Here is a 27,153-nt window from a genome sequence, read left to right as displayed (position 1 = left end):
CGCCGCGCCCCGGAGCCCGGCCCGGCCCCGCCCGCCCAGGGCCCCCGCCGTCCGAGGCCGCCGGGCGGGGGCGGGGACGACCAACTTGGGGCGCGGCGCAGCCCCGCTCTCCCGAGAGCTCGGAGCCGGGGAGCGCCACGGCCGCGGCCAGACGGCGGGAGCCGAGCGCGGCGAGCGGAGGCGGCGAGCGGCGCTCGTGCCGCAGCCCCGGCCTCGGCGAGAGCGCGAATATTTTTCAAACGACTCAAACTTTCCTCCTTTCCCCGCCTTCTGGGGCCCCTCTCGCCTGGAATTGCTCTCCAGATTCCCGCGGGGCACCGGGGTGCGATTCCTCCCCCGGGTTTGTCGGCGGCTCTGCTAACTTCGCGGACCCGGGGACCTGCGGCACTCGCGCCTCGGCCGAACCCAGCCCGCGCTGCTCCCCGGCTCGGGAGGGCCGGGGCCGGGGCTCCTTCGCCGCCGGGAGAGCGCCCAGCCCGGGCCCCTTGGGTCGGACCGCTGAGCCCTCAGCACCCGCCGCAGAACTGGAAACAGCGGATTAACCCGAGCGGAGCCCGGGCCTCCCCGCCCCCGCTCCGCGGAGGGGCGTCCCCAGGGCAGGGAAACGACAAGTTTGTCAGGCGTCGGTGGCCTGTTGGATTCAAGCGCCGCCGCCGCCGCAGAGAGGTCCCCGGCAACCAGCACCCTTTGTGGACAGCCCTGGGGACCCGGGGCGGCTTGGCGGCCGGGCTCCTTGGGCCGGGGCGCTGGCCTCTACGCTGGGCGCGCCGAGGCACCCGGGGCCGGGCCAGCGCCCCCTGCGTCCCCACGCGGGCAGCGGCCCCGCCGGAGGAGAAACCCAGGTCGCTACCGCCGCCTCTTCAGTCTCCTAGTCTCCGCGGCCGCCGCTGCTCTCTGTCGCCTCTCAGGGAAAGGGGGGGACACAGGGGCGTCGCAGGGCCCCGGCGGATGCGCCCCCCGCCGCCTCCTGGGCTGCGCCGCCTCGCGGGGATGAAGCACCGGCCGTGAAGATGGAGGTGACCTGCCTTCTACTTCTGGCGCTGATCCCCTTTCACTGCCGGGGACAAGGAGTCTACGGTAAGAGCCCGCGTCCCGCTCCACGCTGGCTTAGCCCCGCGCGGAAACTTTGCAAGAGGCGCAAAGTGCGCGCTGCCGGGGTTCGGTGGAGCCCTCGGCTCGGACTCTGGAGTGTTTGCCCACGTCCCCGCCCTCTCCAGGGCGTGAGGAGACCGAGCTAGCTGCTTCGAAACACAGGGACCTGTCGTAGGGTCTGGCGTAAAGCTGGGAATGTCGGGGGGAGGTACCCACTTTCCCAAACCTTGCTAGGAGAGGGAGTGACTAGAAACCCCTGAGAGCGCCCAGTCGGCTCGGGAGACCCGGACAGACCCCAGCCCAGGGCTGGGGCAGAGACTTGCACCGAAACCTGGTTCTCTCCTGGCTTGGCCTCCGGAGTGGAAGCCAAGCGATGCACGATCCGGAGTTGCGTGCTGCTTGCCGGCGAGCCGGCTGCCAGCACCGTGGCGGGGCGGCGAGCTCGCCTTCCCTGTTGTCGCTGCTGCTTCGCTTTCTTCTGCTCGCTTCTTGACAGCCGGAGCAGATGCCGGCATCCGCTGACTCGGGTGCCTGCAACCATGGCATCCCTTTCGGACCTTTCCCGAGCCAGTTCTTCCCGTCCCCGGTTCCCGGCTACAAAATGCCAGCCCACCTTCCTTCTCCCTGCGCGCACACACACAGACACGTTCAGCCACCATCCCCAGGAAACGCGAACACGGCACGGCACGCACCCATTGGGCTACGTGTCCAAACTCTGCCTCCTGCCACGCAGCTTTGCTCCTGCGTCCCCACACCTTGCTCCTTGTCGCCAAGGGGGACTCTGGTTACCCTTCACCCTCCCATCCCATGGGTTTTCCCAGGGAAGGGCGGAAAGGCAGGCATCATCCCTTCAGGGTCACCCAGGCTCACCCCTCCCACAGTGCCTTCACCCTACAGCAACGAAAGTCGGTCTCCGAAGGCCCAGTGGCTCTTACTTTGCCTTCTCCTGACGGCAGGGTGGGTTTTGTAGGTCGCTTTTTGGTGACATGTAGCTGGAATGAGTAGGATTTTCTCTCTCCCTTTTTCTTGGGGTGGAAGGCCTCATGATGCCCCTTTAGATCAGGGGAGAGTTTGACCTGTTCTGTGTGGGGTGGCAGAGGCACTGTCCCCCTGCTGACAGCCTCAGGTGCTGATGCTAAATGCTTCCTTCTGGAAGGTATCTGGTCTGTCTGCCTGTGCCTGGCAAGAGGAGGGGGCGTCCTGAGGGGTGTTTGGGAAGTGACAGGCTCCTGGCCCTACACAGCTAGCTGGCTTGGGCTTAATTCCCTGGTGAGGCTGGCCCAGGCATCTGGCCAAACTCTGCTTTTTAATTAGTTTGTGTGTCTGTTACTGCCTGGCCCCTCACATAGGCCAGAAATGGCAGGAAGGAAGAAGAATGCAGCAGGGACTGGGAGACGCTAGGTGGTGGAGAGGAGGCCACTGGGCAGGTCCTGGAGGCTGTGGCCTCCCCAGGGCAGCAGTCTAGGGGTTCCTCTTCTTTATCTCCAAGGTTTCCCCGTAGCTCCACGGCTTCCTTAGAGGTGGCCTGAGAGGGATGCAGCTGAGGCCTTTGCGTCCTCACCACACCCCAGGGGCTCTGGAGAACATGGAGAACTGTCGCTGTGGCTGCTGGCCTCCACTCTCCCCCTCCCGCCGTGTGCTCTTGGGCAGATTGGGCAAACCCATCTCCTCTAGCTTCTCCAGCCTTCTCCAGGCTTCACAGGTCCCCATCTTGAGAGGCTCCTCTCGGCCTAGCCTAGAAACCCCAGCCATGAGGGTGGGGTTGGGAGACAGTCTCTGTGGACCCTCACTTCAGAGCACTCTGGGGCCAGAATGCAGCTGTAGGCTTATCTGTGCCCTTTTCTCTCTGCATCTGGTCCCCTTCTGCCTGTGGCCAGGTCCCAGTTGCTCTCACTCAGAGCAAATCGATGAGGACTGGGTACGCTGGGGCTAACCCTGGCCCTTGGGTGATGTTCTTTCCACCTTTCCTTTGAGAGCTTGGCTTCAGGGAAGGTTGGGGCTTCAGGGGAGTTGCAGGGTGGGAAGTCTTTATGGACGCGATGGAGAGGTGGAGAAGATTTAGTATGAGGGGGAAGAGGACAGTAAGAGGTCACCGAGTTTCTTGTGATGCTAGAAGCTTTGGCCAGATACAGCAGAAAGGAGCATCTTTGTAGGACTGGGACTGGGTTAAAAGAAGTGGGACCTCCGTCTGCTGGGATTAGTTCTTCTACCTAACCACCCCCCCTGTTTTTCTCTACTCCAAAGCAGATGAAGTAGCTTGAGAAAGAGTAAGAGTAGCATGTAGGGGCCAGCACCCATCATGGTGCCTGGCGCACACCTCGGCAGGTATTTGTTGAATGAATGAAGACCTGTGGTTGGGGGGGAGATTGAGGAAAGGCTTTTTGAAATTCTTTCTCCCCAAGGGGTCTCTCTAGGACTGGGCTTCCGGTGGGGCAGTGGGGTACTCTTTGTGGGTCTCTGCTTAGAGAGAGTCATGGAGTCCCAGGCTGCAGCCTTAGAAAGGAGAAGAGGCTGGCAGCCCAGTGTTGCCTTGGAAGGGAGGCAGTAGGTTTCATTCAAAGCACCCAAAAAAAAATGTGTGGCCTGGGGAGGGAGCCCCTGCCCCTCCAGCTCCAGGCTCTTGTGGCCGAGGGAGGGGCCCATTAATGCAGAGGCTGAATTGAGGAGCGGAGAAGAGCAGGCGGCAGAGGGAAAACCTATCGGCATTTGGCCTGGGACCAAACGCTGAGGCTGGTGGGAGGCAGGTGCCTGGAGCCCTACCCCCTGCTTCCCCCTGAGGTCCACCGTCCTCTGTAAGATCCGCGTCTGCAGTAGGGCTAGGGAGGCCCTCTTAGTTTGGCCAGGTGGCTTTGTTCTTCTTTGGGGCACAGATGCTACAACAGCCAAGTGCTGGACCAGATGGTCCATTTGGAGCCAGTCCCCCTCCCTCCTCCCAATCTCCTGGCCCAGTTTGTTGTCTTCTGGGATGGATCTTGTAATCTGCTTTCTGGCAGGCTGGGGGGCTGAGCTGGCCCCAGAGGCCTAGTTCTGGGGCAAAGGCAGTAGCCAGGCGGTGGAGGAGGAATACCCTGCGTGTGGATAGTGGCAGAGAACACCCCCTCTTCCGTCCTGGCTTCCTTTCCTCTCTCATAGCAGCTGGACTTCCAGCCAGCGGCAGGTTGGTGGGATTCCTCTCCCTTACAAAAACACAACAAACCCCTGGATTATTTAATATGCAGAAATGGGAATTGACATTATCCTTAAGACAGGTTGTTTGCAACTTACTGGTGGAAGTCAAAATATTTCACCAAAGGTGTCATCAGAAACTACTATCCTATGCTAATTTTTGTAGGAACATGAAGACAGATGTTGAATAATTTGACAAGAGCAACATAGCTTACAAAATTATCACCAAGTCAGGTTTCCTTCCCCTCCTCTGGGGAGCGTGGAGAAGGAATTCCAGGAAGTGAGTCTCCCAGTGCTGTCTCCTGGGTGTTGACCTGGGCACGGGCACTTGGGATTTTTCACTCGAGTTCCTGCCTCGTGCCTTGAAACTGTTGTCCACATCTGGCTCTTCCTCTGGAGACGGCCTCACATCTGAAAACTTTGGTTCCCTCGGGCTAACAGAAGGCTCAGAGTTTTCTTCATGTCCTCAAGAAGGTCCACATTTCTGTCCCTTCTTCCGTCTCAGTTATGGAAATCGCCGGCAGGAGAGCGAGCACCTTGTGTCTGCAAATGCAAGCTGTTTGTGCTTTGACAGTGTCGTCGTCCCCTGGCCAAGTTGATGTTGGCCCTTGAGCCAGCCTGAAGGCTCCCCAGGCCTTGGTGTCAGGCCGGAGGGCCCCCCTGAGGTTCAGGGTCCTCACGGTGTCCCCTCCTATATTACAGGCTGGGAATCTGTGCTTCCCGGATGGGTGGGGGCTCCAGCTGAGGGGAGGAGGTAGCTTAGAGGGATTTTATTAGCCAGGGAAGCACTGTTGAGGGAGCAGGCGGAGGACAGCCAAGAGTCCACGTGTAATTGGCCAGGCTTGGCTGTGAGCTGCTGGGGCTGGGGTGGCAAAGCCTCATTTAGAGCCTGGTATTAGCTCTGCTTTGCTGGAACATGGAGGGACAGGTGGGGGGTGCGGGGGGGAGCTCCGTAGGGAGAATAGAGGGAGCTAATCACAGCTGCCAAGGCCCAGCAAATGAATGATGCAGGAAATCAATACCTGGGGGCGGGAGTGGAAATCTGGGCAGTGGCAGCAACCCCGGCTTCTCCCGGCTGCCCAGGAGGCATGGGTGGGCCGGGAGGAGTGAGACAGAGGCAAGAATGTGGAGGATCCCCCCATCTGCCTCCCTCCACCCCCACGCCCCCACTCCTGACTTCCATCTCTTCAGTGGCTGGGCTCACCGAGGTTGGGTCAGGAAATGCCCCACCCAGTGAAGACGGAGGACCTGGGCGATGGAACCTTGGGCCCCTCAGTCCTAGAAGAGCCCCACCTTACCCCCCACCTGCCTCTGGACACCTGGACCTGACTAGGTCCCAGGTGCCTGGTGTGTGGGTGTGTAAGTAACTGCCTGGGGGCCCTGCCCTGTGTGGCTGGTGCTGCAGCTCCAGATGTGGCCAGCAGGGGGAGGGCTTGGCCGCCACATTGCTTCTTGCCTTTCCGGGGCTCTCGTGGGCCTCACCCTATCCGAGGCTTGAGCATTATTCTAATTCCTCAGCCTGGAGCCAAAGGGGACTCCTTAGGGCCTTCTGGAGCTCCAGGCCTCCCTCCAGCTCCCACATACCCACCTATGGCCCTGGGCAGCTGCCCGTGACCGAAGCCGCACTTCCTGTACTCTCAGCTGGGCCCAGGTCTTCCCTAGGCCAGAGGGGTGGGACTGGGCTTAGCTCGGTGGGCTCTTGCTCCTGCAAGGCTGTGTGTCGGGGAAGCCGGGGGTGAACCCAGGGCACGGCTCCCTTCTGCATCTTCTTCCCCATCATCGGAAGCCCCTGCTTTGCAGGCATGCACCTGCTGAGGGAAGGTTCTAGGTACCAAAGGGGCTCCTGTGGCATTTAAATGTTGATATGGGCAGCAAGAGCACTGCTTAGCTCAAAGGAATGAATCTTTTTTTTAAAACAATGGAATCTTATTTTTCCCCAAGTCTATGAGTAACACCATGAGTAACTACTATGAGTAACATGTGCTCTTTGCAAAACAATCAAAGAATACATAAAAGTATAAAGAAAGAAAGGAAAACTCACTCAATAACCATGATGGTTCTTTCAGGCATCTTTTTGTGCAGAGAGGAATGAACCTCTTAGGAAGGATCATTGGTTATAACAACAGTCCCTTCTACGTGTGTTAAGTGCCAAATGCCTTACCAAGCATTTTCATGCTTCTGTAGCCTTTGCTTCTCGTGACATTCTAGGAGGTCAGCATGTGCCTATTGTCCCTATTTAACAGATGAGGAAACTGAGGTTCTAAGAGTTTGTGACCTACTCAAGGTTATACAGCTGTTAAGAAGTGGCTCCAAGACTTGATCCCAGTGCGGCTTCTGATGTGGGGGTAAGGAAAGCAGTGTGATGTTGCTTTCACTCACCATTCATTAAATATTTACTGAGTCGCTACCTTGAGCAAGACCCGGTTCTGGGCATCGGCAGGGCTGTGAGATGAATGAGGTGGAAGGGGAAGGGGAGGGGAATCACATATGAGATGGTGGTTCCTGGAAGATCTTGATAAATGCCTGGCAAGACAGATACAAGGCTGTGAGAATTTGAAGGTGAAGAAATTACTTCCAGGCCTTGTGGAGGAGGGAGCATTTGAACTGGCCTTGACAAATAGAAGTGAGGATTGAGGTGGGCCTCCCAGGTGGACGGCACATTGTGGCAAAGGCATGGAGGCTAAGGAACCTGGGGGTGTGTGGGGAGCAGTGAGTTGTTCAGCTGGGCTGGAGCATAAGTTGAAAGGGAATTGGGGCAGTTAGGGTTGGAACGGTAAAGCAATAATAATAAAAATTGCTAACATTGACTACCCAGGCTGAGATCATGAATATGCATTATCTTCTTCAATCCTCACCATAACCCCTTGAGAGGGTTGTTCATCAGCCCATTTCACTGAAGAGTAAACCAAGGGCTCAGAGAAATGAAGTCCCTTGTCTAAGTGGCAGAGCCAGACTTGAACTCAGAGCTGCTGATTGCAAAGCCTGTGCTTGAGAGGAGGGGGCTGGAACCCTGGGTTTGGGAGAGGCTGTCAGGAGGGTGTTGAACAGGGAAATGGGTTGATGTGAGCCATATTTTGGGCTGGGTAGCTGTGAAGCTGTGTGTTGGAGGAGGCTGTGCAGATGTTCAGGGGAGTCACAGGGAGCCTCGTGGATATCTGCAAGGAGTGTGTTCCAGGCAGGGGAACAGCAGATGCGAAGGCCCTGAGTAGAAGCATGGCTGGGCTGTTTGAGCAACAAACAGTGTGGCTGGAGCAGAGTGAGCCGGGGGAGGGGAGTAGGAGGGAGGCCAGAGAGTTAGTAGGTCCAGACTGTTTGGAGCCTTGAAGGCTATGTAAGGACTTTGGGTTTTATTCTGAGTGAGATGAGGGACCACGGGTGGGCTTTGAGCAGAGACAGTTCATGAACTGACACCTTTTAAATAGCATTCCCCTGGCTGCCATGTAGAGACTAGATGCAGGTGGGTTGAGGGCGGGAGAAGGGAGCCAGTTAGAGGCTGTTGCAAAAGGCAAAAAACGAGACTGTACCGTCATTAGGTACTAAAAGTGTATTGGCAAGAGCTCAGATAAGGGATGGAAGCTGAAAATGGCTCTGAGGTTTAGAGTTGGGAGACTGAGCACACAGTGATAATAGGTCGAACAAAGCCACTGGAAGTCAGACAGGTTCAGGGCAGTGAAGTAGTTAAGAGTCTCAATTTCTGGGTAAGACACCTGGGTCTGAATCCCAGCTCTGCCCTGCACCAGCTGTAAGAGTCCATGAAGTTCCATGTGCTTTCCAAGCCATGGCTTCTCCACTTGTCAGATGCAGATAATTGGACTTCACCACAGGGTTTATGAGACAGTGCCTGGGAAGCCCTGAGCACATGCCTGGTGCTTAGCAGGACCTCAATAAATAGATTTGTTTTTTTGAGACAGTCTCGTCACCCTGTCACCCTGCGTAGAGTGCAGTCGTATCATCTTAGCTCACAGCAACCTCAAACTCCTGGTCTCAAGCGATCCTCCGGCCTCAGCCTCCTGAGTAGCTGGGACTACAGGTGCGAGCCACCATGCCTGCCTAATTTTTCTATTTTTAGTAGAGACGGGGTCTCGCTCTTGCTCAGGCTGGTCTCGAAGTCCTGAGCTCAAGCAATGCTCCTGCCTCGGCCTCCCAGAGTGTCAATAAACAGTTTTAATGAGAATGTGAACGCAGCTTTGAACTTCTTGGGACTGTGGCGCTGGGATGTCTGGAAGGGACATTGACAGGCCAGGTGGACATGAGCACTGGTGAGAGATCAGCTCTGAAGAGGTGGATTTGCACATCTGGACTTATGTCCACAGAACGGTGTGGGTTGAAACCATGAGGTGGAATGAAATTGCCAAGGACGGAAGAGTAGAGAGAGAGACGGACTGAGCTGAGGCCAGAGCCCTAGGGAGCACCAATGTTTGGGAGGAGGGAGTAGACCTGAGAGGGGACATGGACCTGAAAGTCAGGGACGGAGTGTGTGAGAGGAAGAGCTGTTGTCTGCGTAGAGGAGGAGACAGAGAGGAAAGGGCCTTGGGGGCTGGGGAGCTCTGGGCAGCTACAGCACAGAGTGGGGCTCCCCCGGGGATCTCGCCAAAATGCACATTCTGGTTCAGTGGGGCTGGGGCTGGGGCTGGGGCTGGGCTGAGATTCTGCCCAACCCAGATCCTGCCAAACTGGGTGATGTGAGGCTGCTGGCCCAGGATCCCACTTTGCACAACAACGGCATAAAGGAAGAGGACTGGACTCATATGGGCAGACTGGTTGGAGGGCCAGGTGGGCAGCTTGCTGCCTCTGAGGGTCCTTGCACAGTAGCCTCACCTCTCTGGGCCTCAGTTGCCGTGTCTGGAAGGCTGGTTCAGGCACACCTTCCTCTTGGAATTCCAGAGAACCCCAAGAGTGACAGCACTTTGTAAACCCTAAGGTGAACTATGGGGACTCTGTTTCACGAGAGCAGAGCGGGTGGCAGGCAGATGGCAGGGAGCTCCGGGTGTGGGTGGCATGTGGAAGCAGGAGGCGCAGGCTGCGCTTTTGAGAAATGTGGCAGGCCAGGGAGGGCTGCAGCGGAGTTCCCGCTACCCAAGCCAGCCTCTTGCCTGTCAGAGGCTGGGGCTGCAGGGCTGGGTGACCCTGGTGGGGTGGTGGTGGTTTGGGCAGGCCTGAGGGCGCTTGGAAGGTTCCACCCCAGGCTCCTCTTGGGTCCTTTCCAGTCTCAGCAACTCAGCCGAGATACTTTGATTATCTGGAGGGTTGGTAGCTGTGTAGAGAAGTGGTTTTCAGCCCCAGCGCATGTCAGAACCACCTGGAGAGCTTTTTAAACAACAGATGCCTGGCTCCACCCCGGACCTCCTGAATCGGAGACTCTGCAGGTGGCATCAAGGCATCTGTGGTCGTAAGAGCTCTTCAGTTGATGCTCGGGGACAGCTGGTGTAGACAGTGCGTCCGAATGAGTCAGGCCAAAACAGATGTCTTCCTCCCTTGGGCTTTCTGAGGGCATTTCCAGGTTTTCCAGGTCACTGCTCAAGCTTAGTTTCAACCAAGCACGTCTGCACCCTGGCGTCTTAAAAAAAATCCCACTTACTATTTTTTAAAATCCGAGCAGGGAGACTTTCTACTTTAATGGTGCTAACTGGAAGTGTAGGCCAGGGGCTCGGGAGACTGCCCCCTCTCCTGGCTTCTAACCAAGGGATTTCCAGTCCAGAACCTAGAGAGATGGGGACCGCCTCAGAAATACAGTTTTCATTGTTTTTTTTTTTTTTTTTAAAGAGACAGGGTCTCGCTCTGTCACCCAGGCTGGAGTGCAGTGGCATGATCATAGCTTATTGTAACCTCCAACTCCTGGGCTCAAGTGATCCTCCTGCCTCAGCCTCCTGAGTAGCTGGGACTACAGGTGTGTGCCACCATGCCTGGCTAAGTTTTTTTATCTTTTTTGTAGAGAAGGGGTTTTGCTATGTTGCCTAGGCTGTTCTTAAACTCCTGGCCTCAAATGATCCTCCCGCTTCAGCCTTCCAGAGTGCTAGGATTATAGGCATGACCCACCATGCCCAGCCTCTGTTACCTTTTGGAAATGTGGCCCTTTTGTTTGTTCTCTTCCTTGTTTGGTTAAGAATAAAGTGAAAATTTCAGGGCTGGAGTGCATAATAACAATTCAATGTAAAACAAGTAAATATTTAATGAGTAGCTACTAAGTGTCTGGAAGGGTGGTGGGTACTGGCTGCAGAGGTGAATGGCACCTGCCCCCAAGGAGCTCACAGCTGAGTGAGAGAAAGCAATCCTTTCTAATGCCCTCATTTTCCAGATGGAGAAGCCAAGGTTCAGACTGAGTGACTTGTCCAAGGTGCTACAGTGCACAGATGGTGGAGTCAGGATTTGAACTCAAGCCTGCCTAATGCCAGGCTGAGTGCCTGTCTAGTGCCCCAAGCGTGAGGTTCCTGAGGGCACTACCTGGCCAATTTTTGTTCCTCAGCCTGTGGTGTGGCGGAGGGGTTGGCCCATGGGAGCAGCAGGAGGACCCCAGTCCTGCTGCAGGAATCACATTCTGTTGCTATAATAGAAGCAAAGACCTGACTACAGAGGCTTAAGCAAATTAAGGTTGAATTTCTGAGGTCTAGAGGTAGGCTCTCCAGGCTCCTTTCATTTTTTTGCTCTGCTCTCCTCACAGTGGTGGTTCTCAAACTTGGCTGTACATTAGGATAACCTGGGAAGCTTTAAAAAAAATCCTGATGCCCAGGTTGCACCTCATACCAATTAAATTGGAATGTCTGGGGTTGGAAACCAGGCATCAGCATATTTTTTAAAAGATTCCCAGGTGATTCCAATGTGCAGCAATGTTTGGGAAACTCTGCCTGAGAACATTTTGCCGCAAGGTCACCAAAGGACTGCTGGGGCTCAGCCATCATGACACGTTGCAGGCAGGAAGAAGGGAGGAACCTTTCAGAGGCAGGCCTATCAGCGGGGCTGGCTTCCTTTACAGAGCTTTCCCCGAAGCCCCCTCCAGTGACTTTTGCTTGCGTCTTACTGTCCGTTCTTAGCTGCAAGAGAGGCTGGGAAATAGAGTATTTTAGATGGGTGCATTGTCACCTAAGCAAATATCAGGGTTCTGTTAGAAAGAAGGGGGGAATGGACATTAGGCAGATAACGATCCATCTTTGCCACGAGTCCCCACCTCACGGTCAGGTGGTGTTTCTCGGATGAGAGGGATTTAGGTAGATGTGAACTTCCATCCCGCCCCACTGTCCGCTGCCAGCTCAGGTGGAGGTGGGGGGTTCTGGCTGCTCTGAGGATGCCCAGAAGGGACCTTAGGGAAGATGAGACTGGAGCAGAGAAGTGACTTGCTGGGTCACCCAGACATTCACGGGAGAGTCCCACCCAGCTTCCTGTCTGCCAGTGCCCCACGCTGTCCACACTTCCGTGGGGTTGTTCATTTCCACTGGTTGGTACCTCTCTCCTCTAGTAGTATCTTCTTTCAGTCCCAGCAGCGAGAGAGCTCTGTGGACCCAGAAAAAGCAGCCTCCTGCTTTTTGGGAACAGAAGTGGAGGGGCTGTGCCAGAAGGCATGGGCCAGAGAGCACTGAAGTGGCCAATGGCGGTCCTTCTACCTCTCAGCAGGCCCACGCCCACATCAGACCTGAGACTCGACTGCTGTTTGCTCAGCGTCTCTGATCCATCATTTTGGGAAGTTCTTCTCATTGTCTGATCTTATTTCATCTTGTTGTAACAAGCTCTTGTCAGAAAGATTTAGGCCTCTGAGCTGAACTTGAATATCTCCTTGGCCCTGAGACTCTCCCCCAAAGATTCTTCAGAAACTCTTGATGAAACCACTTTTCCTCATGTCTGAGAGGGATATTCGGAAGGTAGAGGTGGGGAAGGGACTGAATTTCTGCTCTCTTCTACTTGGGTTTGACTCTGGTGTTCCAGTAAGATGCAGGGGACCTTGGGGAGGCCAGTCTACCTTCTGGCAAAATACAGAAGTCCACAAGGCAAGCTGAAGGCCTGTGAATCCAGGTGCCACAGCAAGGCCGGGATTCACTCTCCTTTCTAGCACAAGACCACAGGGTAGACACGGAAAAGGCCACGAGGAGGGGCACAAGAGTATGGCAAGGAGTGAGTTCAGCTGCCAGCCAGTGGCCTTAAGTGACCCAGAAACTGATCTTTAAGCTTCAGTGCAGTAAGACAGAGACCAGAGAAGGCAAGTGGCTTGTCAAGGTCACACAGCAATTAGGTGCCAAGGCTGAATTAAAAACCATGTTAAAGGACTGTAAAGCTGGATCGTTCTCATTCTGTGTCATCTCCAGGCCCAGGAAAGGCCATGGCCTGTGCACGTGGTATTCATTTTATGCCTGCATCTCCGTCATCCTTCCTCGACCCCTGCCAACCTCACTTCTTATCCCAGGCCTCATCGCATCTGGACTACAGGATCCGGTGCTCACTCTGGGTCCAGGACTCCGGTTAGATGTTAGAAGCCCTCAGTGGAAATGTTGGGAGGCCCCCTGGTCTGTGGGAAGGTGAGCCTACCTGGTAGTGTCAGCTGCAGGTTGCTGCCGGTCCCCACCGGGTCCAGCAGCTTGTCACACTGCCCACAGGTTCCACTCTAGAGTTGTTAACGAGTTAGCCAGCAGGAACACTGCCACTGCTTCTAGAAGTTTGCTGCAGTAAAACCTGGCAGCTCTAAGCCTTCTCCCCATGGCACAGGTCGGTTGATCAGATGAGTTGGATCTTGACCGACGGGATTCAGGCAAGGCGGTTTCGAGGGGAGTGATGGGTGGAGGTAGGGGACGATGGCAGGGTGTTCCATATGGGGGGGCGTTTGTTAGGCAATATGTGGGCTCTGGCTTGTGGCCATGTGAGAGATTTGATAGTGATGCCGAGGACAGTCAAAACTCACCTGGACTCGGGGTCTTAGTTTTGGTTCCCCCAGAGGCAGGCCCTGAGGTAGGTAGCTGAGCACTGTCGTTTATCTGGGAGCGAGTCCTGGACGCTCTGGTAGAGGAACGGGGAGGTGAGACAGGGAGGCCAAGGAGAGCAGGAGAGGTGCCTCACCAAGCCAGCTGCCGCCGTGTCCCATGGGGGAACTGTGGGACACTGCGAAACACACACTTCAGGGTTATTCCAGCGTGGGGTGAGGCAGCTGGGGCATGTGTACACCCCTCTTTCTGTCATCGGGTGAGGGCTGCTCCTGGGAGTGGCAATTGCACACAGCTAGTGTGAGCTGCTGAGGCAGAGGCCGCCGCCAGGCAGAGAGGTGCCTGCAGACACTGGCAGCTGGGAGCCGGCTGGTGGCACCGAAGTGGGGAGGAGGGGGGTGTGGTGGGGCACTGACATCCTGGAGCACATCTCACCCGAGCCAGAAGTCTCGCTTCTTCAGGGCAGCCGTTTTGCAGAGCCCTTTGTTCTCAAGGCTCTTCTGGGCTGCATGTGCAAGCCCTGATCCCAGGCTGAAAACTCTCCCGTGGCCACCAGACCTGGGAGCTGCTCGTTTACTTACTTGGATTCTGTGACCAGAATCCCAACGTGTCCATTTCCCCGAGACAGTCCTGAGAGAGTTCAGGCTGTCTCTGAGGATTGAGGGGCCTCACGCCTGTGGATGACAGGGTTGTGGGTCACTAAGGACAAACCCAGAACATACAGGGTCCTTTGGTCATTGCCATGAAAGGAGCGATCGTTTGTTCTTCACTGTGCTGAATTCAAAACTAACAGAGAGGTAGGGCAGTCTCTGAGACTAGAGGACTGCTCCTTCTCTCTGTAGGCAGGGTTCTGTGTGACAGGGTTGCCATTGGGGTTAGAGGGTGGGTCATAGTGTCAACTGCACTCTGTCCACTTCCCTCCCCAGGAACCAGCCTCCCCCCTGGGCCATGAGCAGAGTAGTCTGTGTCCCTGAATATCCCCGAGCCTTGTGGGTCCAGCCCCGCAGCACCTCCTCCCTGTTGTGTATGTCTCTGTCTCTTCACTCCCAGCTGCAACCTGAGATTAATTAGTTCGTTCAATATTTATTGAACACCTCCTATGTGCCAGACTCTGTTCTAGGTGCTGAGAAGACAGCAGAGAGCAAGACAAAGAGACGATCTAGACTCATAAAGTGCAGAGCCAGGAGGGATCGTGGGGTAAATCTAATCATTGGTTAGAAGAGAAACCTGAATCTCAGAGAAGGCAAGAGAAGTCTTCAGGCCACACAGCAAACAGGGGGCCCAGTTTGGAATAGAAAGTCACAGGTAATGGGCTTAGTGGTTACCTGGTCCTACCTGCTCAGTTTTGTTTTGTTTTGTTTTGTTTTGTTTTGAAACAGATTCTCGCTTTGTTGCCCAGGCTAGAGTGAGTGCCGTGGTGTCAGCCTAGCTCACAGCAACCTCAAACTCCTGGGCTTCAGCGATCCTACTGCCTCAGCCTCCCGGGTAGCTGGGACTACAGGCATGCGCCACCATGCCCGGCTAATTTTTGCTATATATATTTTAGTTGGCCAGTTTATTTCTTTCTATTTTTTTAGTAGAGACGGGGTCTCGCTCTTGCTCAGGCTGGTCTCAAACTCCTGACCTTGAGGGATCCACCCGCCTCGGCCTCCCAGAGTGCTAGGATTACAGACGTGAGCCACCGCGCCCAGCCCTGCTCAGTTTTAAGAGGCAGAAACCAGCAGCCTGAGACGAACGGGTCTCGCTGAGCTAATGCTCTACCTGCCAGCGAGCACACCTTCCTCTCCCACAGCTACCTCCCAGGCCAGAGCTGGGCTCTGATTTACTGAGAGGTGTGTGTGTGTGTGTGTGTGTGTGTGTGAGAGAGAGAGAGAGAGAGAGAGAGAGAGAGAGAGAGAGAGAGAGAGAGAGAAAGAGAGAGAGAGAGAGAGAGAGAGAGGTGTGGGCTAGGGTGGCAGGCAAGAGACATGAGTGACTTTCTTCTGATCAAGCCATCCCACCTCCTAGGAGGAGCTCACTCCTGAGGGATGCCCGGCATGGCTCACTGTCTTCTCCTGGGGAGCTGAGGGACAGGGGCTGTGAGGCAGGCTGGGATGAGGGTGGGCTGCACCCCTCACTGTCTCCTCTCCCTCGTTCTGTTGGAGACGTGTGTTTGTGTGTGTGTGTGTGTGTGTGCATGTGTAGACCATTGGCATGAGGTAACTGCTTTCACTGGGTACCCTGACAGGAACTGAAATACATTCTCCAGGTTCTCTGCCCTGTGCAAGTTCACTCTATTCATATTTTTTTGCACACGTAAATATGCGTGAGCATGCATGTGCTGTAGGTGTGTGAATGATGTGCACACAAGAACATGTATGTATGTGCAGGGGACCATGTACGTGTGTGTGTGCACCCTGCAGACCTTCCTAGGGGCTTCTCTGGGTCCACCTTTATCCCACTGCCCTTCCAGGAGCCCCTGGCCACCCTTGCCGTGGTTCCCAGGCCGGAGGTGGCACGTGCGCGCAGCACCCTGGGTCGCCAGTGCGGCGTGTGTGCGGCCTGGGAATGGCTGGCCTCCACCCTTTCCGGGAGACCTGGAGTGGGGGCAAGGGCAGGCCGAGGCTGGCCTGGAGCTCCTGGCTAATTTTCCCGGCCTCTATCGATCCGGCAGCTTCTCCTGAGTCTATTAGCAGTCGGCGAGTGAAAATATCCCCCATCGCGAGCCCTGACCTGAGACAGGGAGGAATCCATAGCAATTTGTTCAAACAGAGGAAAGCGTTTCCCTCTGATTTGTATTCCAATTTATTCCAGGCAGGAAGGGGGTCAGGGTGGGAGGGCAAACCCTGGCACAGCCAGAGTTGGGCCCAGACCCGTCCCCTTCAACCCCCCATGCCAGCCGGGGTGGCACCTGGTGCTCCCCATGGTGCCTGGGGGGGCTGAGAAGGGGAGGGTGGGCCACAGTGGGGGGCGGGAAGGGAGGCCCGCCAGCCTTCCCAGCAGGCCCTGCCTGGCTGGAGAGCTCAGTTGTGGATTTGATTTTCACAAAACACAAAGCCGCCCGCTCGGAGCCTCTCTCCCGGGCACTGGGGCCTGCGCCAGGCGTGCGCTCACCCACTGCGCCCGTGCCAGGTTGGGGGCTGGGCCGGGCGCATCGAGACAGTGGCCCCAGCTGGGCAGAGTGGCAGGGGGCCTATTCCTCTCCTGAAGCCCTCTCTGGCCAGCCGTGCAGCAACAGAGCTGCCGAGCCTGGAGGGGAGCTGGCACCTTTGAAAGCCCCGTGCAGGGATGCAGGGCAGAGAGCCCCTAGCGCAGCCCCCGATTCAGTGCTCGTGCTTCCTTCCTGGTCTGAGCAACTGAGACTTCCCGGTTAGGACACCAGTGAGCCTCTTCTGCGCACCTGCAATAATGACAGCTCCGGCTTACATTTATTAAGTACCCACTGTTTGCTGAGCACTGGGCTGGTGCTGCCAAGGGTCTAGTCCTTGCAGGGTCCAGTCTTCCTCATGTGCCTCAGTTTCCTCATTGGTGCTCCTCCCACCCTTCTGCATACCTGTCACCTCCCTCACCTACCTCTGCTCAGTCCTCACTTCCTCCTGGGAGTGGGTTCTGCCAATGACCTGAGGGTGGCCCTGGTGACTGAGGGTCTCAGAACCGATGCCTCTGCAGCCTCCCTTTTGCAGAGGGACCCCATGAACAGGCTAGCTTCCTTCCTTCTGGATCGCTTCCTTTGGCCCCACCTTGCCCTTCCCTCCCTGCCACGGCCTAGGCCTCTGCAGAGGTGGCGCCATGACAACTGGAGAGGAGGATTCTGGGAAGGGTCAGCCAAATGGTCCAGCACAGCTGCCCCCTCCCGGCCCCAGTGCTTCCTTCCCTCCTGCACCAGCGCCCCAGCGAGGAGCGTAACTGGAGAAGTTCTTCACACCGAGATGTCAGCGACTAGCAGCTCTGAGGTCAGCTGTTGCACATGACTTGCCAGGCTCCATGACACCACCAAGGGCTAATTACAGAATCAAGTAACTAAATATATCAACGTCGATGAATAATCATGTCTCGCTCAGGTGGAGCGTGGTGGGGCAGAGTGGCTCAGGACAGGAGCAGAGGTTTCCGAAGCAGACCTGGGTTTGAGTTCTACTCAGCCACTTACTGGCCCGTGTGATCTTGGGCAGGTTTTATGCCGTGCCTCAGTTTCCCCACACATGAGACAGGGATCATAATGGCACCTTCCTCAGAGGGCTGCGGTGAAGAGGAAGTGAGGGACATGTGGAAAGCCCGTCTTGGCCCCGTACCTGGCACGTGGGGAGTCAGTAACCATGGCTGTTCGGAGGAAGCCTTGCTAAGTGAGTGATCCCAGTGCTGGGTCCTGGCTCAGGAAGCCAATGCTGTCGCCTGCTGAGTCACAGAGGCCACCAGGGAAGTGGCATGGGAGGCTCTGTGTACATGCACGTGGCACCATATTGGGAGAAAGAGGGAACAAGACTGAGACCTGACCCAGGAGAAAGGGTGGAAGAAGTCCAGCCCTCTTCCCATTTTCCCTGGGGAAGTTTATAGCAAGAATCTTCCCTTTTAGCTAATTTACAGGGCTGGGAGCCAGGCGTGACTTGCACCCAGCCCTTTACTGCCACCCACCCCACTGTGCATTCCAGACTTCACTTTCCTCCCAAGCGGCAGCCCCCTCCTCCCATGTCCGCAGCCCGCAGGGGCCTCCTAATGGCAATGGCTTTTCTGCCCCTGGCTGTGACTGAACCCTGGTCCAATTGGCCTTCCCCATCCCCAAGTCCTTCACTTTTCTCCCTCAATCTACTGGATTTCAAGTCATTTACAAGTTGCTAGAGGTTCAGCATTATAATCAGATCCTGTGGTGCATGCCACTTATGTGGTTTCTAAAATTTCAGCCTAAAAAGGAGAGGAAACCCTTCAATGATGAAGAAAAAAACAAAAAACAATAAGAGAATACTTAAGCAGGAGGCAGATATTGCATTTCCTGATTTATAAATATACCTGATGCTAAAGAAAACATGTTCCTAAACTTTATGTTTCCTGAATTGACTCTTGGAAAAAGAAAAAAGATTGTTCATCCCTTTCAGGGATTTACTGTGCTTTCCCTCCCAGGGGTGTTTGCCTTTTGAAAAGGATACAGAAAGAGAATAAACAAGTGACTATTTAACGTGTTGGGCGTCAGTGAGTGTCACGGAGATCGCACAAGCTGGGGAAGGGGTTGGGAATGATGGGGTGCAGTTGAGCGTGTTAGCTCAGTGGGGGGCAGGCAGGGCCTCTCAGAAGAGCTAAAGGAAGTGATAGCGGGAGCCCTGGGGACCGGGGAAGGGCAGGCCAGGCAGGAGGTCTGAGGAGGGAATGGGCCAGGCCTGCTTGAAGAGGGCCATAGGCGGTGAAGTGGGACGGGAGCAGATGGCGGAGGGCGTGGCTGGCTGCTACAGAAGCACTGGCTTGGACTCCTGGTGACACGGGTGCCACTGCAGGGTGACAGAGAGGAGATGGGATCTGGCCTAGTGTTGCTGAAGGACCCCTCTGCCAGCTTGTGGAGGCCAGGCCAGGCCAGGCCAGGGCACGTGTGGGCCAGACCTCACAGGAGGCTGCTGCAACGACCCAGGCAGGACACGGTGGTGGCGGCTAAGACTAGGGTGGCATCGCAGGGGCGCATTTGGGATGGGTTCTGCAGGTAAAGCCGACAGGGCTCGCTGGCGGACTGGGTGTGGGGTGTGGGAGGAGGAGAGAAGTCGTGGATGGCTCCCAGATTTCTGCCTGATGCTTGGTCAGCAGGAGATAGTGTGTTCCCACTAATCTAAGCGTAGGGGTGAGCAGTGGCTCTCAGCCCTTGAGGGTGATGGGGGGTGATCAGCGTTGGCGTCCAGAGGTCAGCAGATGGAGGGGGGCATAACGCTAATCAGGTCCTTACACTTCTGCTCCCTGGTTTTTAAACCTCAGAGCTAATTCTCCTGCCTCCTCTTGGGCTAGGGCCGAGGCCTGGCCTGGAGGAACCTTGTAACTCCACATGCAGAGGTGGCTTTAAGGGGTTTCCAGCAGAGGTTGCAGCACCCCTGTCCCCACCCTGCAGCTGGGTGGTGCTTTCCAGGAGCTGGAGCTCTGCCCAGGAACCCACAGTGACCTGGGGGATGGGAGTGCTGCCTGGAGGCCCCCCCAGAAATGGGGCTTCTCCTTCCCTTCCCCTTCTGTCCTGGGGGCTGAGGCCCCACCTGCTCTCAAGCTGCAAGATTGATTTCTGCTTTCGGGGTTGTTGTTATTGCTATTATTATCCACTTAAACAACTTCATAGAAAAAAAAGCAGCCCAACGACCATGAAACATTAAGCATTCATTCTAAATTCCCTGCCCATACCTGTCAATATATTTTTACATAGCAGTAAACAGTGGTCCGTTCTGCTCTCTCGGCTGACTTTATCTCCTGCACACGTCTCTTGCTATTGACCGAGCCCTCAGACCTGTCACTTTAATGGCCGCAGGGCACCCCCTGCATTGATGTGCCAGAGTTTGGGTCACCATTTCTCTGGTGCTGGGCGTTCGGGTAAAGGAGCCAATTTCCTTTTCTTTTAGATAGCTCTGCCGTGAATATCCTTACGTGAATTACTTTTTCCTTTTAAATTATTTCCTTGGGGCCTATTCCCCAAAGTGAGATTGCCTAATAGGTCATAGGATAGGAACAGTTTTATGGTTCTCATTTCACACTGCCGGGTTGTGCGACAGAAAGTTTGAGCTGGTGCCGCGCACCGCCCAGCCACAGTGGATTTTATCATTTTAATTTATTTTCACCGGTTTAATAGGTGTGTTATGACCTGCTTTTTAACTTCCAATTTTCACTTCCTGAGCCATATTTGGGTCTTTCAGCACCTAATAATAATAAGACCCGATCTGTGCAGAACTTTACAGTTTACACGGCGCTTTCTTAAATGTCATCTCACTTAATAAGACACTGTGAGCCTAATATTATTGGCTTCTGTTTTACGTGAGGGAAATGGGGGTTTAATCAACTTAAGTGCTGGATGGAGCCTCCAACCAGTTTTGGCAGGTTTGGTTGCTTTTCCACTGCACCGTGCGGAAAGGACTCCCCCCGCGCGCCACCATCCCATTCTTACCTGAGGGCTCAGGGTCCCCAGATGTCCGTTTCAGCTTAGCCCCACTGCCTACCCTTGGCCCCCACACCCAGGCCTGTGCTGGAGCCCCAGGCTCAGCCCTGTGCCTCAGGGTTGGGGTTTAGCTCCACAGGGCTTGGAGCGAGCCATGTTCTACCCTTTGCCCCACCGGCGTTTGGGCCAGGCAGGGCTTTGGGAGCTCCTTGCTTCAGCACAGCCACGGCTCCCTCCATTTTCTGGCCTACGTCCTGCATTCTGGGTTGCTGACCTGGGTCTGGCAGCGTGTCTTTGATGCCACCCAGGAGGTGCCTATCCCTAGTGATTGTGAGACCGGGTCACTTAGGGTGCTGTCAGGCTCCACACTGGAATAGGAGGGCCATCTCAGGGTGGGCACACCCGGAGGCATGAGTTCGGTTTTATTCCAAACTCATGTATCTACTAGGCGGCATGTGCAACCCTCAGAGCACTCCATTCTTACTGTGTTTAGTACAACAGGGAGCACTCTTATACCGTCTTATAGTAGGGAAACTGAGGCTCTAGACTAGAGGGCTAAGTGATTTGCCTCAAGTCACACAGCTGTCATGGCAAGTGCCTGGACAAGAACCCCACTCCCAAGGCTGTGTCTGTCCCAGCCCTGCTCCTCCTGTGGGCTTGGTGCAGCAGGTGTGCCTTGACAGGAGGGGCTTGGTCAGATGTAGACTCTGGGCTGCTGCCAGGAACCCAGGCCAAGTGCTCCACAGTGGTGGGGTCTCTAGGACTGGCAGAGCTCAGTGGGGCTGGGTGTCTGGACCCCAGGCAAGAGAATTTTACATGCAGGACATTGGAACAGGCTCTCAAAGGGTCTTGGGCTATATAATTTTTTTTTTTTTTAAGAGACAGACTCTCTCTTTGCCACCCAGAGCTTGAACTCCTGGCCTCTAGTGATCCTCCTGCCTCAGCCTCCGAAAGTGCTGGGATTACAGGTGTGAGCCACTGTGCCTGGCCCTGGGCTATATTATTAAATGGAAATGGACTGGAACTGAAATTTATTGAGTATCTACAGGTACTAGTCACTGTGCTATGTATCCAGTGTGCATTGTCTTGTCTAATCCTCACAACGACCTAGAAATTATTTCCATTGGACATTGCTATGTATTACAGCCTCATCCCTATTTTGCAGATGAAGAAACTGAGGCATAAAGAGGTTAAACAACTTGCCCAAGATGACATGGTCATTGAGTAAGAGGTAGAGCCCTGTCTCCTGCCTCTCCTGCTACACCATCTGGGCAGCGCCTTCGGAATTGCCCTCGCAGCCTCCGATCAAGCAGTGCCAGCGGGAGGCCTGGGCCTCTCTGCTCTCTTCATGTGTGTCCTGCCTGCGCTGGACAGAGCTGGCCTATGTCCCCTCATCATTGAGAGTTTTGATCCTGTGGGTGTAATGGGGCCCACCAGAGAGAAAGTCCCTTTGTAGTGTCCCTCAGGGGGCCTAAGAGTGCTCATTTAAAGGGCTTTCCCAGTGGCCTGTCCAGACATCCCAGGGATCCGTAAGTGCGTGTGCAGATTAGACTTCCACTGATACACGATGAAGATTCTGTGAGCATCACCTGACACTCGCAACACCTGCGTGCCCTCTGATGAGGCCAGAATGTGGGTGCAGTAGTGCCGAGCATTCCCCGGGATTGGGGCACAGATGGACTGGCCACCACTTTCAGCAGAGGAGGGTCGTCAAGAGTGCCGGCCTCTTCCAGAAGCTCCGGGCCCTGCACCGGCTATGAAAGCAGATCTTGTTTTTATGCTCAGTCGTGGTGGCAGGGTGGCAGCCTGTGCACTCATCTTCTCAGCGATGGCTTCTTGCCACGTTCAGTGACAGTGCCCTTGTACCCAGAGGTCAGAGACACATGTCCTCTGGTTGGGGAGAGATTTTTGCGGCCAAAGGGAAGGTCAGCTGAATATGGGTTTGGTTTTGATTAGCAAAAAAGGCCTTGTGGTGGGGAGCAGACTATAATACGGTTTGTGGCAGGGCGAGGGCAGAGGTTCTTCGCCGAGGAGGAGGCTATGCCTCATTTGGCTTCGCATCCGAGCGCGGGGGGCAGGAGATTTCGCGTAATAGGTGCTCAGAAAATGTTACAGAGCAAATCAATGAATCAATGGCAAATTAAAAGGTGATTATGTGTGTCCTTTGAAGGATTGGGAGGACAGGGAGCAGGAGGGAGGACGGAGAGGGAATGAACTTGGCCCTAGTTCTGATGGCCTGTGAGAGAAGGAGCAGGGGCGGGTGGGCCGAGTCCGCGGTTGCTTTCCCTCAAGACGCTCTGCCTTCGGGAGGGGCCGGAGGACGTGGTGCGGTGTGGGTGGGGCTGTTGCAAACCGGTTTTCTGAGCACAAAACTGGGGTCTCCCCTAGACACAGAGCACTCTTGAGAAGTCACCTGTCTACCCCCAGCTGGGGGTGAACAGAGGACAGGCTTCGGCCAGCTCTGCAGACAGCCAGGGCTGCGGGAAGGGCAGAGCAGCCCCACTGCAGAAAGCACAGGAGGGCAGTATTAATTTTCCCCAGTGGCCCACGCTTGATGGCCCACGGTCCGCAGAGAGGCCCGGAGCATCATCCCTGGCAGAAGCAGGCCCTGGAGGAGCAGGCCAGGCGTCTGCCCAGGCAAGCCTCCTCGCAGGCCCCTGGCCGCCATTCTCTGAGCAGCTAATTAAAAGAGAAAAGCCTGTTAATATTTCAGCACTGTTAACTCTGCTAAATTATTAAGTGTCCATTTGCATTACATGCATAAAAGGATCAATAAACATGTGCGTACTAAGAGCTGGGAGGGCGAGGGGTGTCCCAGTGAGGGTGGTTCCTAAGGATGCTGCACAGTACTGGCCCAACTAGAGACTTGGGGACCACATCCTGAGCTGTGAGCCCCTGTCCTTGGCACTGTGCCGGGCACTCGGGAAGTGGAAATGCATGGAGGTTAGCATGGAAGTCGGGGAGTCGCACAGACGCCAGACCAGCGGGGTGTCTTTGGGCAACATACTTAAACTTGCTGAGCCTCAGCTTCCTCATCTGAAAAATGTGACCAATAATAGGCTTGTTACAAACAATAAATAAGAAAACATATGAAGCACTCAGTACAAAGCCGGCACGGAGTGAATGCCCGACACAGGGTAGCTATTATGGTTACAGTTGATCATGGGGGTGGACCGTGATAGGTGGGGGAGCCCTGAGACAGGGCCCAAGTCCCTAGCTCCCTCTGCCTCTCAGCAGGCCTTCCTAGGTGTCATTCTTTCCAGCCTTTCCAGACCATATGCTTCCCTCACACAGGCCCAAGTGCCCTGGCTCCCTGTGCCCCAGCACCAAGTTTAGCATCTCACACTGATGAGGATTGTTGAATGACTGTCTGATAGAAGCCAGGACCGGAACGCAGATCCCAGTTCTGTATCACCCTGTTCAGAACACTCAGTGATTCTTCTGGGAGGTGGCTGGGGTGGTGGTATCCGTTCTGCCATCTGTGGGCAGATAAAACCAACTACTGGTGGGGAATTCTGCAACCCCCTTGCTCCTTTTGCTCCTTGTCCCTCCCCCTGCTCTGCTCTTGGGAAGTATTCCTGGCCTGTAGACTCACTTCCCTGGAAAAAATCAGAACTAGGAAGAGGATGACAGCCCCAGCGTGGCCAAGCCACGGTTGGCCCTTTTTTCTTTTTTAATTTATCTTTAAAAATTTATTTATTTTTTGAGACAGAGTCTCACTTTGTTGCCCAGGTTAGAGTGCCATGGCGTCAGCCTAGCTCACTGCAACCTCAAACTCCTGGGCTCAAGTGATCCTCCTGCCTCAGCCTCCCAGAGTGCTAGGATTACAGGCGTGAGCCACCACTGTGGGCCCGATTGGCCTTTTTAAGTGCAGGATAGGGAGGAAAACCTGGAGGAAAACTGAAGGTGCTTTGGTCAAGCTTTTCCATTCGTTTTGTTGTCTGCCTGTCTTACCCGGCCCTGCATCCCAGTGTTGTATTCATGTGGATTCGACAGCACCCCTGCCCCTGGCTGGCAGCTGGAGAGCAGATTCTCTTACAGAGGGTGGAAGTGTCTGATGAAATTCCCTTCTTAAGTTCTAGTGAGATTCTCTTTGGAACCTTAGTAGGCAGGTTGCAATTTGCCTTAACCTGAGTCTCTGAGGGTTTGTGGCTGCCTCACGGGGCCTGCTGGGTGCTGGCAGACACAGCCCCTCCTAAAAATTTGGGGTGTACACTTTTGGGGGAGGAAAGGAGTGGGCTAATAGGCCAGGAGCATTCTGCCTTGGCTGTTCTCGTTACGACACTGCCCCAAGGGTGACATCTCTCATGCCACTTGGCTGTTCTCAGCCAGGGGCTGGGGAAGGGCCATGCTACTCAGGTTAAACAAAGTCACACAGATGTGTTTATGGCAGGACTTTTCAGAGCCTTTAATGCTATTCTGCGTGCCGAGTCTCTCTGAGAGGGAGAGAAAACACGCAGCGTCCTTGCTAGGCAGTGAAAATCTTCTGTGATGGACTGTCAGTGAACACCACGGCACACAGGTTGGGACATTCTTTTCCTTTTCCATGGGGTTTTGTCGCTAGAGCTTGGGAGGGTGAAATAGGAAAACGCTCATCCGCCAGAGGCAGGGAAACATACTCAGTTCCGAAATCCTGTCCAACTTTCTGTCCATCCATGTGATGTCAAGCAGAGATTATCGACCCCAACTGTGCCTCCGAAATTCCCGGGGAGCTTGTTCCAGATACACACTCTGAGGCCCCAGCCCTTAAGAGTCAGATCTGGTGGTGCTGCGTGGTCTGGGAATCTGCACTTTAACGAGCTTCCCTGGGCGACAAGTGGGGCTGGGGGTGGTCCGTGGAGGACTAAGACAGTGAACAGAACCCCAGCAGGGAGAAGGCCTGGGTTTGAGTCTTGGCTTTGCTACTGTCTCAGTGAGGGACTTGGACAAGGCATTTCTTTCTCCAGACCTCAGTTTCCTTCTCTGCCAAGGGGAGTAAATATGACTTGCCCTTTCTGCCTCAAGAACTGAGGCAGGGAGCTTGGAGACATACAGTGGACTACAGGAATGTGCCCACCCCATCATCTGTGACAGGAAGGCGGCCCCCTTTCACGCAAAGGGTCTGCAGGCTGCAGGGCAGGCGGGTGCTTGGGAGCAGTGCAGGCTCCTTTATGGAACCATAACGCCGCTAGCATTTTATATTGCTCACTGCCTGCCAGGCACTGTTCCAAGCACTTTATGTGAGTTTCCTTGTTTAATCCTCACAACAGCCCCATTTTACAAATGAGAAAACTAAGGCTTAAGGAACTTGCTGAAAGCCACACGGCTAAGTGCGCTAGTATCATAAGAAGAAATTCCTTTTCTTCCCAATCCCTTAGGAAAGGGCTCTCTCCCTCCCCACTGTTTTCTAGCTCCTCTCAAGCCCATCACAGCTCGGTATGAATTTTGAGCACATTCATGAAACATTCCTACTAGTTCAATGTCTGCTTTGAGCCTCTCCACCCCTGGGATGTAGGGGGGCCTCAGCAGGTGGTCTTCTGTCCCCATCTCTTGCTCCTATTTAACCATCTTGTGAGCTGTCATTTATGGAGAGAGCGCATACTGATTGGCCAGATGTTTTATGTATATTGCATTAAATCCTCACGCCCGCTCTGGGAGAAGGCATCGTTGTTCTTATTTTACAATTGAAGAGGCTGAGGCTCAGAGAGGTTAAGTAACTTGCCCAGGATCACCCAGCTAGTGGGTAGCAGAGCCAGGAATTAGTCCCAGACGATCCAACTGCACAGCCATTCTCATTCCATCTCTCTAAAGCTGACCTCTCTGCTCCCCATTGTTCCTCATCACACCCCCCTGTTTCAGAGTCATCGTATCACTTATCACGCTCTGAAACCATCCTGTCATTTCTGTTTCCTTTTTTTGCAATGCTCTCCCCAGCAATGCTCTTTGAGAGCTGATCGTGTTTGCTTTTCACGACAGCATCTCCAGCACCCAGCACAGCGCCTGGCCGGGAAGCGTCTGTTGTTTGACAGACTGAATGAAGGGACTATGTCATGGAGCATCTTGACACAGGCCCTGGCCTGGCCGCCTTTCAAATCAGGAGACGCTGCTACTGGCAGTGCCTTCCTGGAGTGCGCAGTGCTGGAGGCTGAGGTTCAGTGGGGTGCGGCCCCTTTGGGGTTCCAGCCATTCCAGGGGTGAGCAGAGCCAGGGGAGGCTGACTCATGTTGATGAAACTCAGTGGGGGGTGACAAGCAGATGGAAATGCCAAGGCCAAGGTAGACTAGGTAGTTTGCTCTTAGGAGCACTTGTTCTGGAAGGAAAACTACACCTGCAACCAAATCAGCGATGGGAAGTGGCTCATCAAGTAGGAGTCAGAATAGAAGGAGGTGGGTAATTGTGGTGGTTAGTGGATTCTCCTGGATAATCTCAGTGGTTAATGTCATCAAAGGGAGGTGGATGTTCTTGTTTTTTTTTTAATTCGGGTATGACTTAGGGCAAAATCTTAAGTAAATACATGTGTCCACTCACTGTGTAACCACCACGCAGATCAAGACGGGCAATATTTCTACCCCAACATATGGGACCCTACCTTCCCCCCAGAAAGTTTTCTTGTGCCTGTCCCAGCAAATAATCCCTCACCCCACCCAAGGGCAATCACTATTAGGCCTCTGTTACCCTAACATTAGTTGTTCCAGTTTTGAATTTTGAGTAAATGAAATCATACACTATAGATTCTTTCGTGTCTCAGTTCTTTCACTCAAATTGTGCCTGTGAGTTCAACAGTGTCCTGTCTATGTCCAGTTCCCTCTTTCCATTTATGGGGAATGTTCCATTGTATTAAGATGCCAGAACTTATTTACTTATACTACTCTTGATGGACATATGGGTTTTTTCTTGTTTTTAGCTACTATGAATAAAGCTGCTATGAATATTCTT

General features: G+C 54.6%; 1 protein-coding gene across 1 annotated transcript in view; it reads left to right on the top strand.

Annotated features, from left to right (window-relative positions):
• Positions 1-1,010: 1,010 nt before the first annotated feature.
• MDGA1 (MAM domain containing glycosylphosphatidylinositol anchor 1) overlaps positions 1,011-27,153 on the top strand; it is a 55,627-nt gene continuing 29,484 nt past the window's right edge. The window contains exon 1 of the mRNA XM_045541880.1: positions 1,011-1,077. Coding sequence (XP_045397836.1) covers positions 1,011-1,077 — 67 coding nt within the window. The remainder of the gene's footprint in view (positions 1,078-27,153) is intronic.

The sequence above is a fragment of the Lemur catta genome, chromosome 2 (assembly GCF_020740605.2).
Source record: "Lemur catta isolate mLemCat1 chromosome 2, mLemCat1.pri, whole genome shotgun sequence".
NCBI classification, from domain to species: domain Eukaryota; kingdom Metazoa; phylum Chordata; class Mammalia; order Primates; family Lemuridae; genus Lemur; species Lemur catta.
Note: the sequence above shows the minus strand (reverse complement) of the source record. Positions and strands in the feature narration are given on the sequence as shown.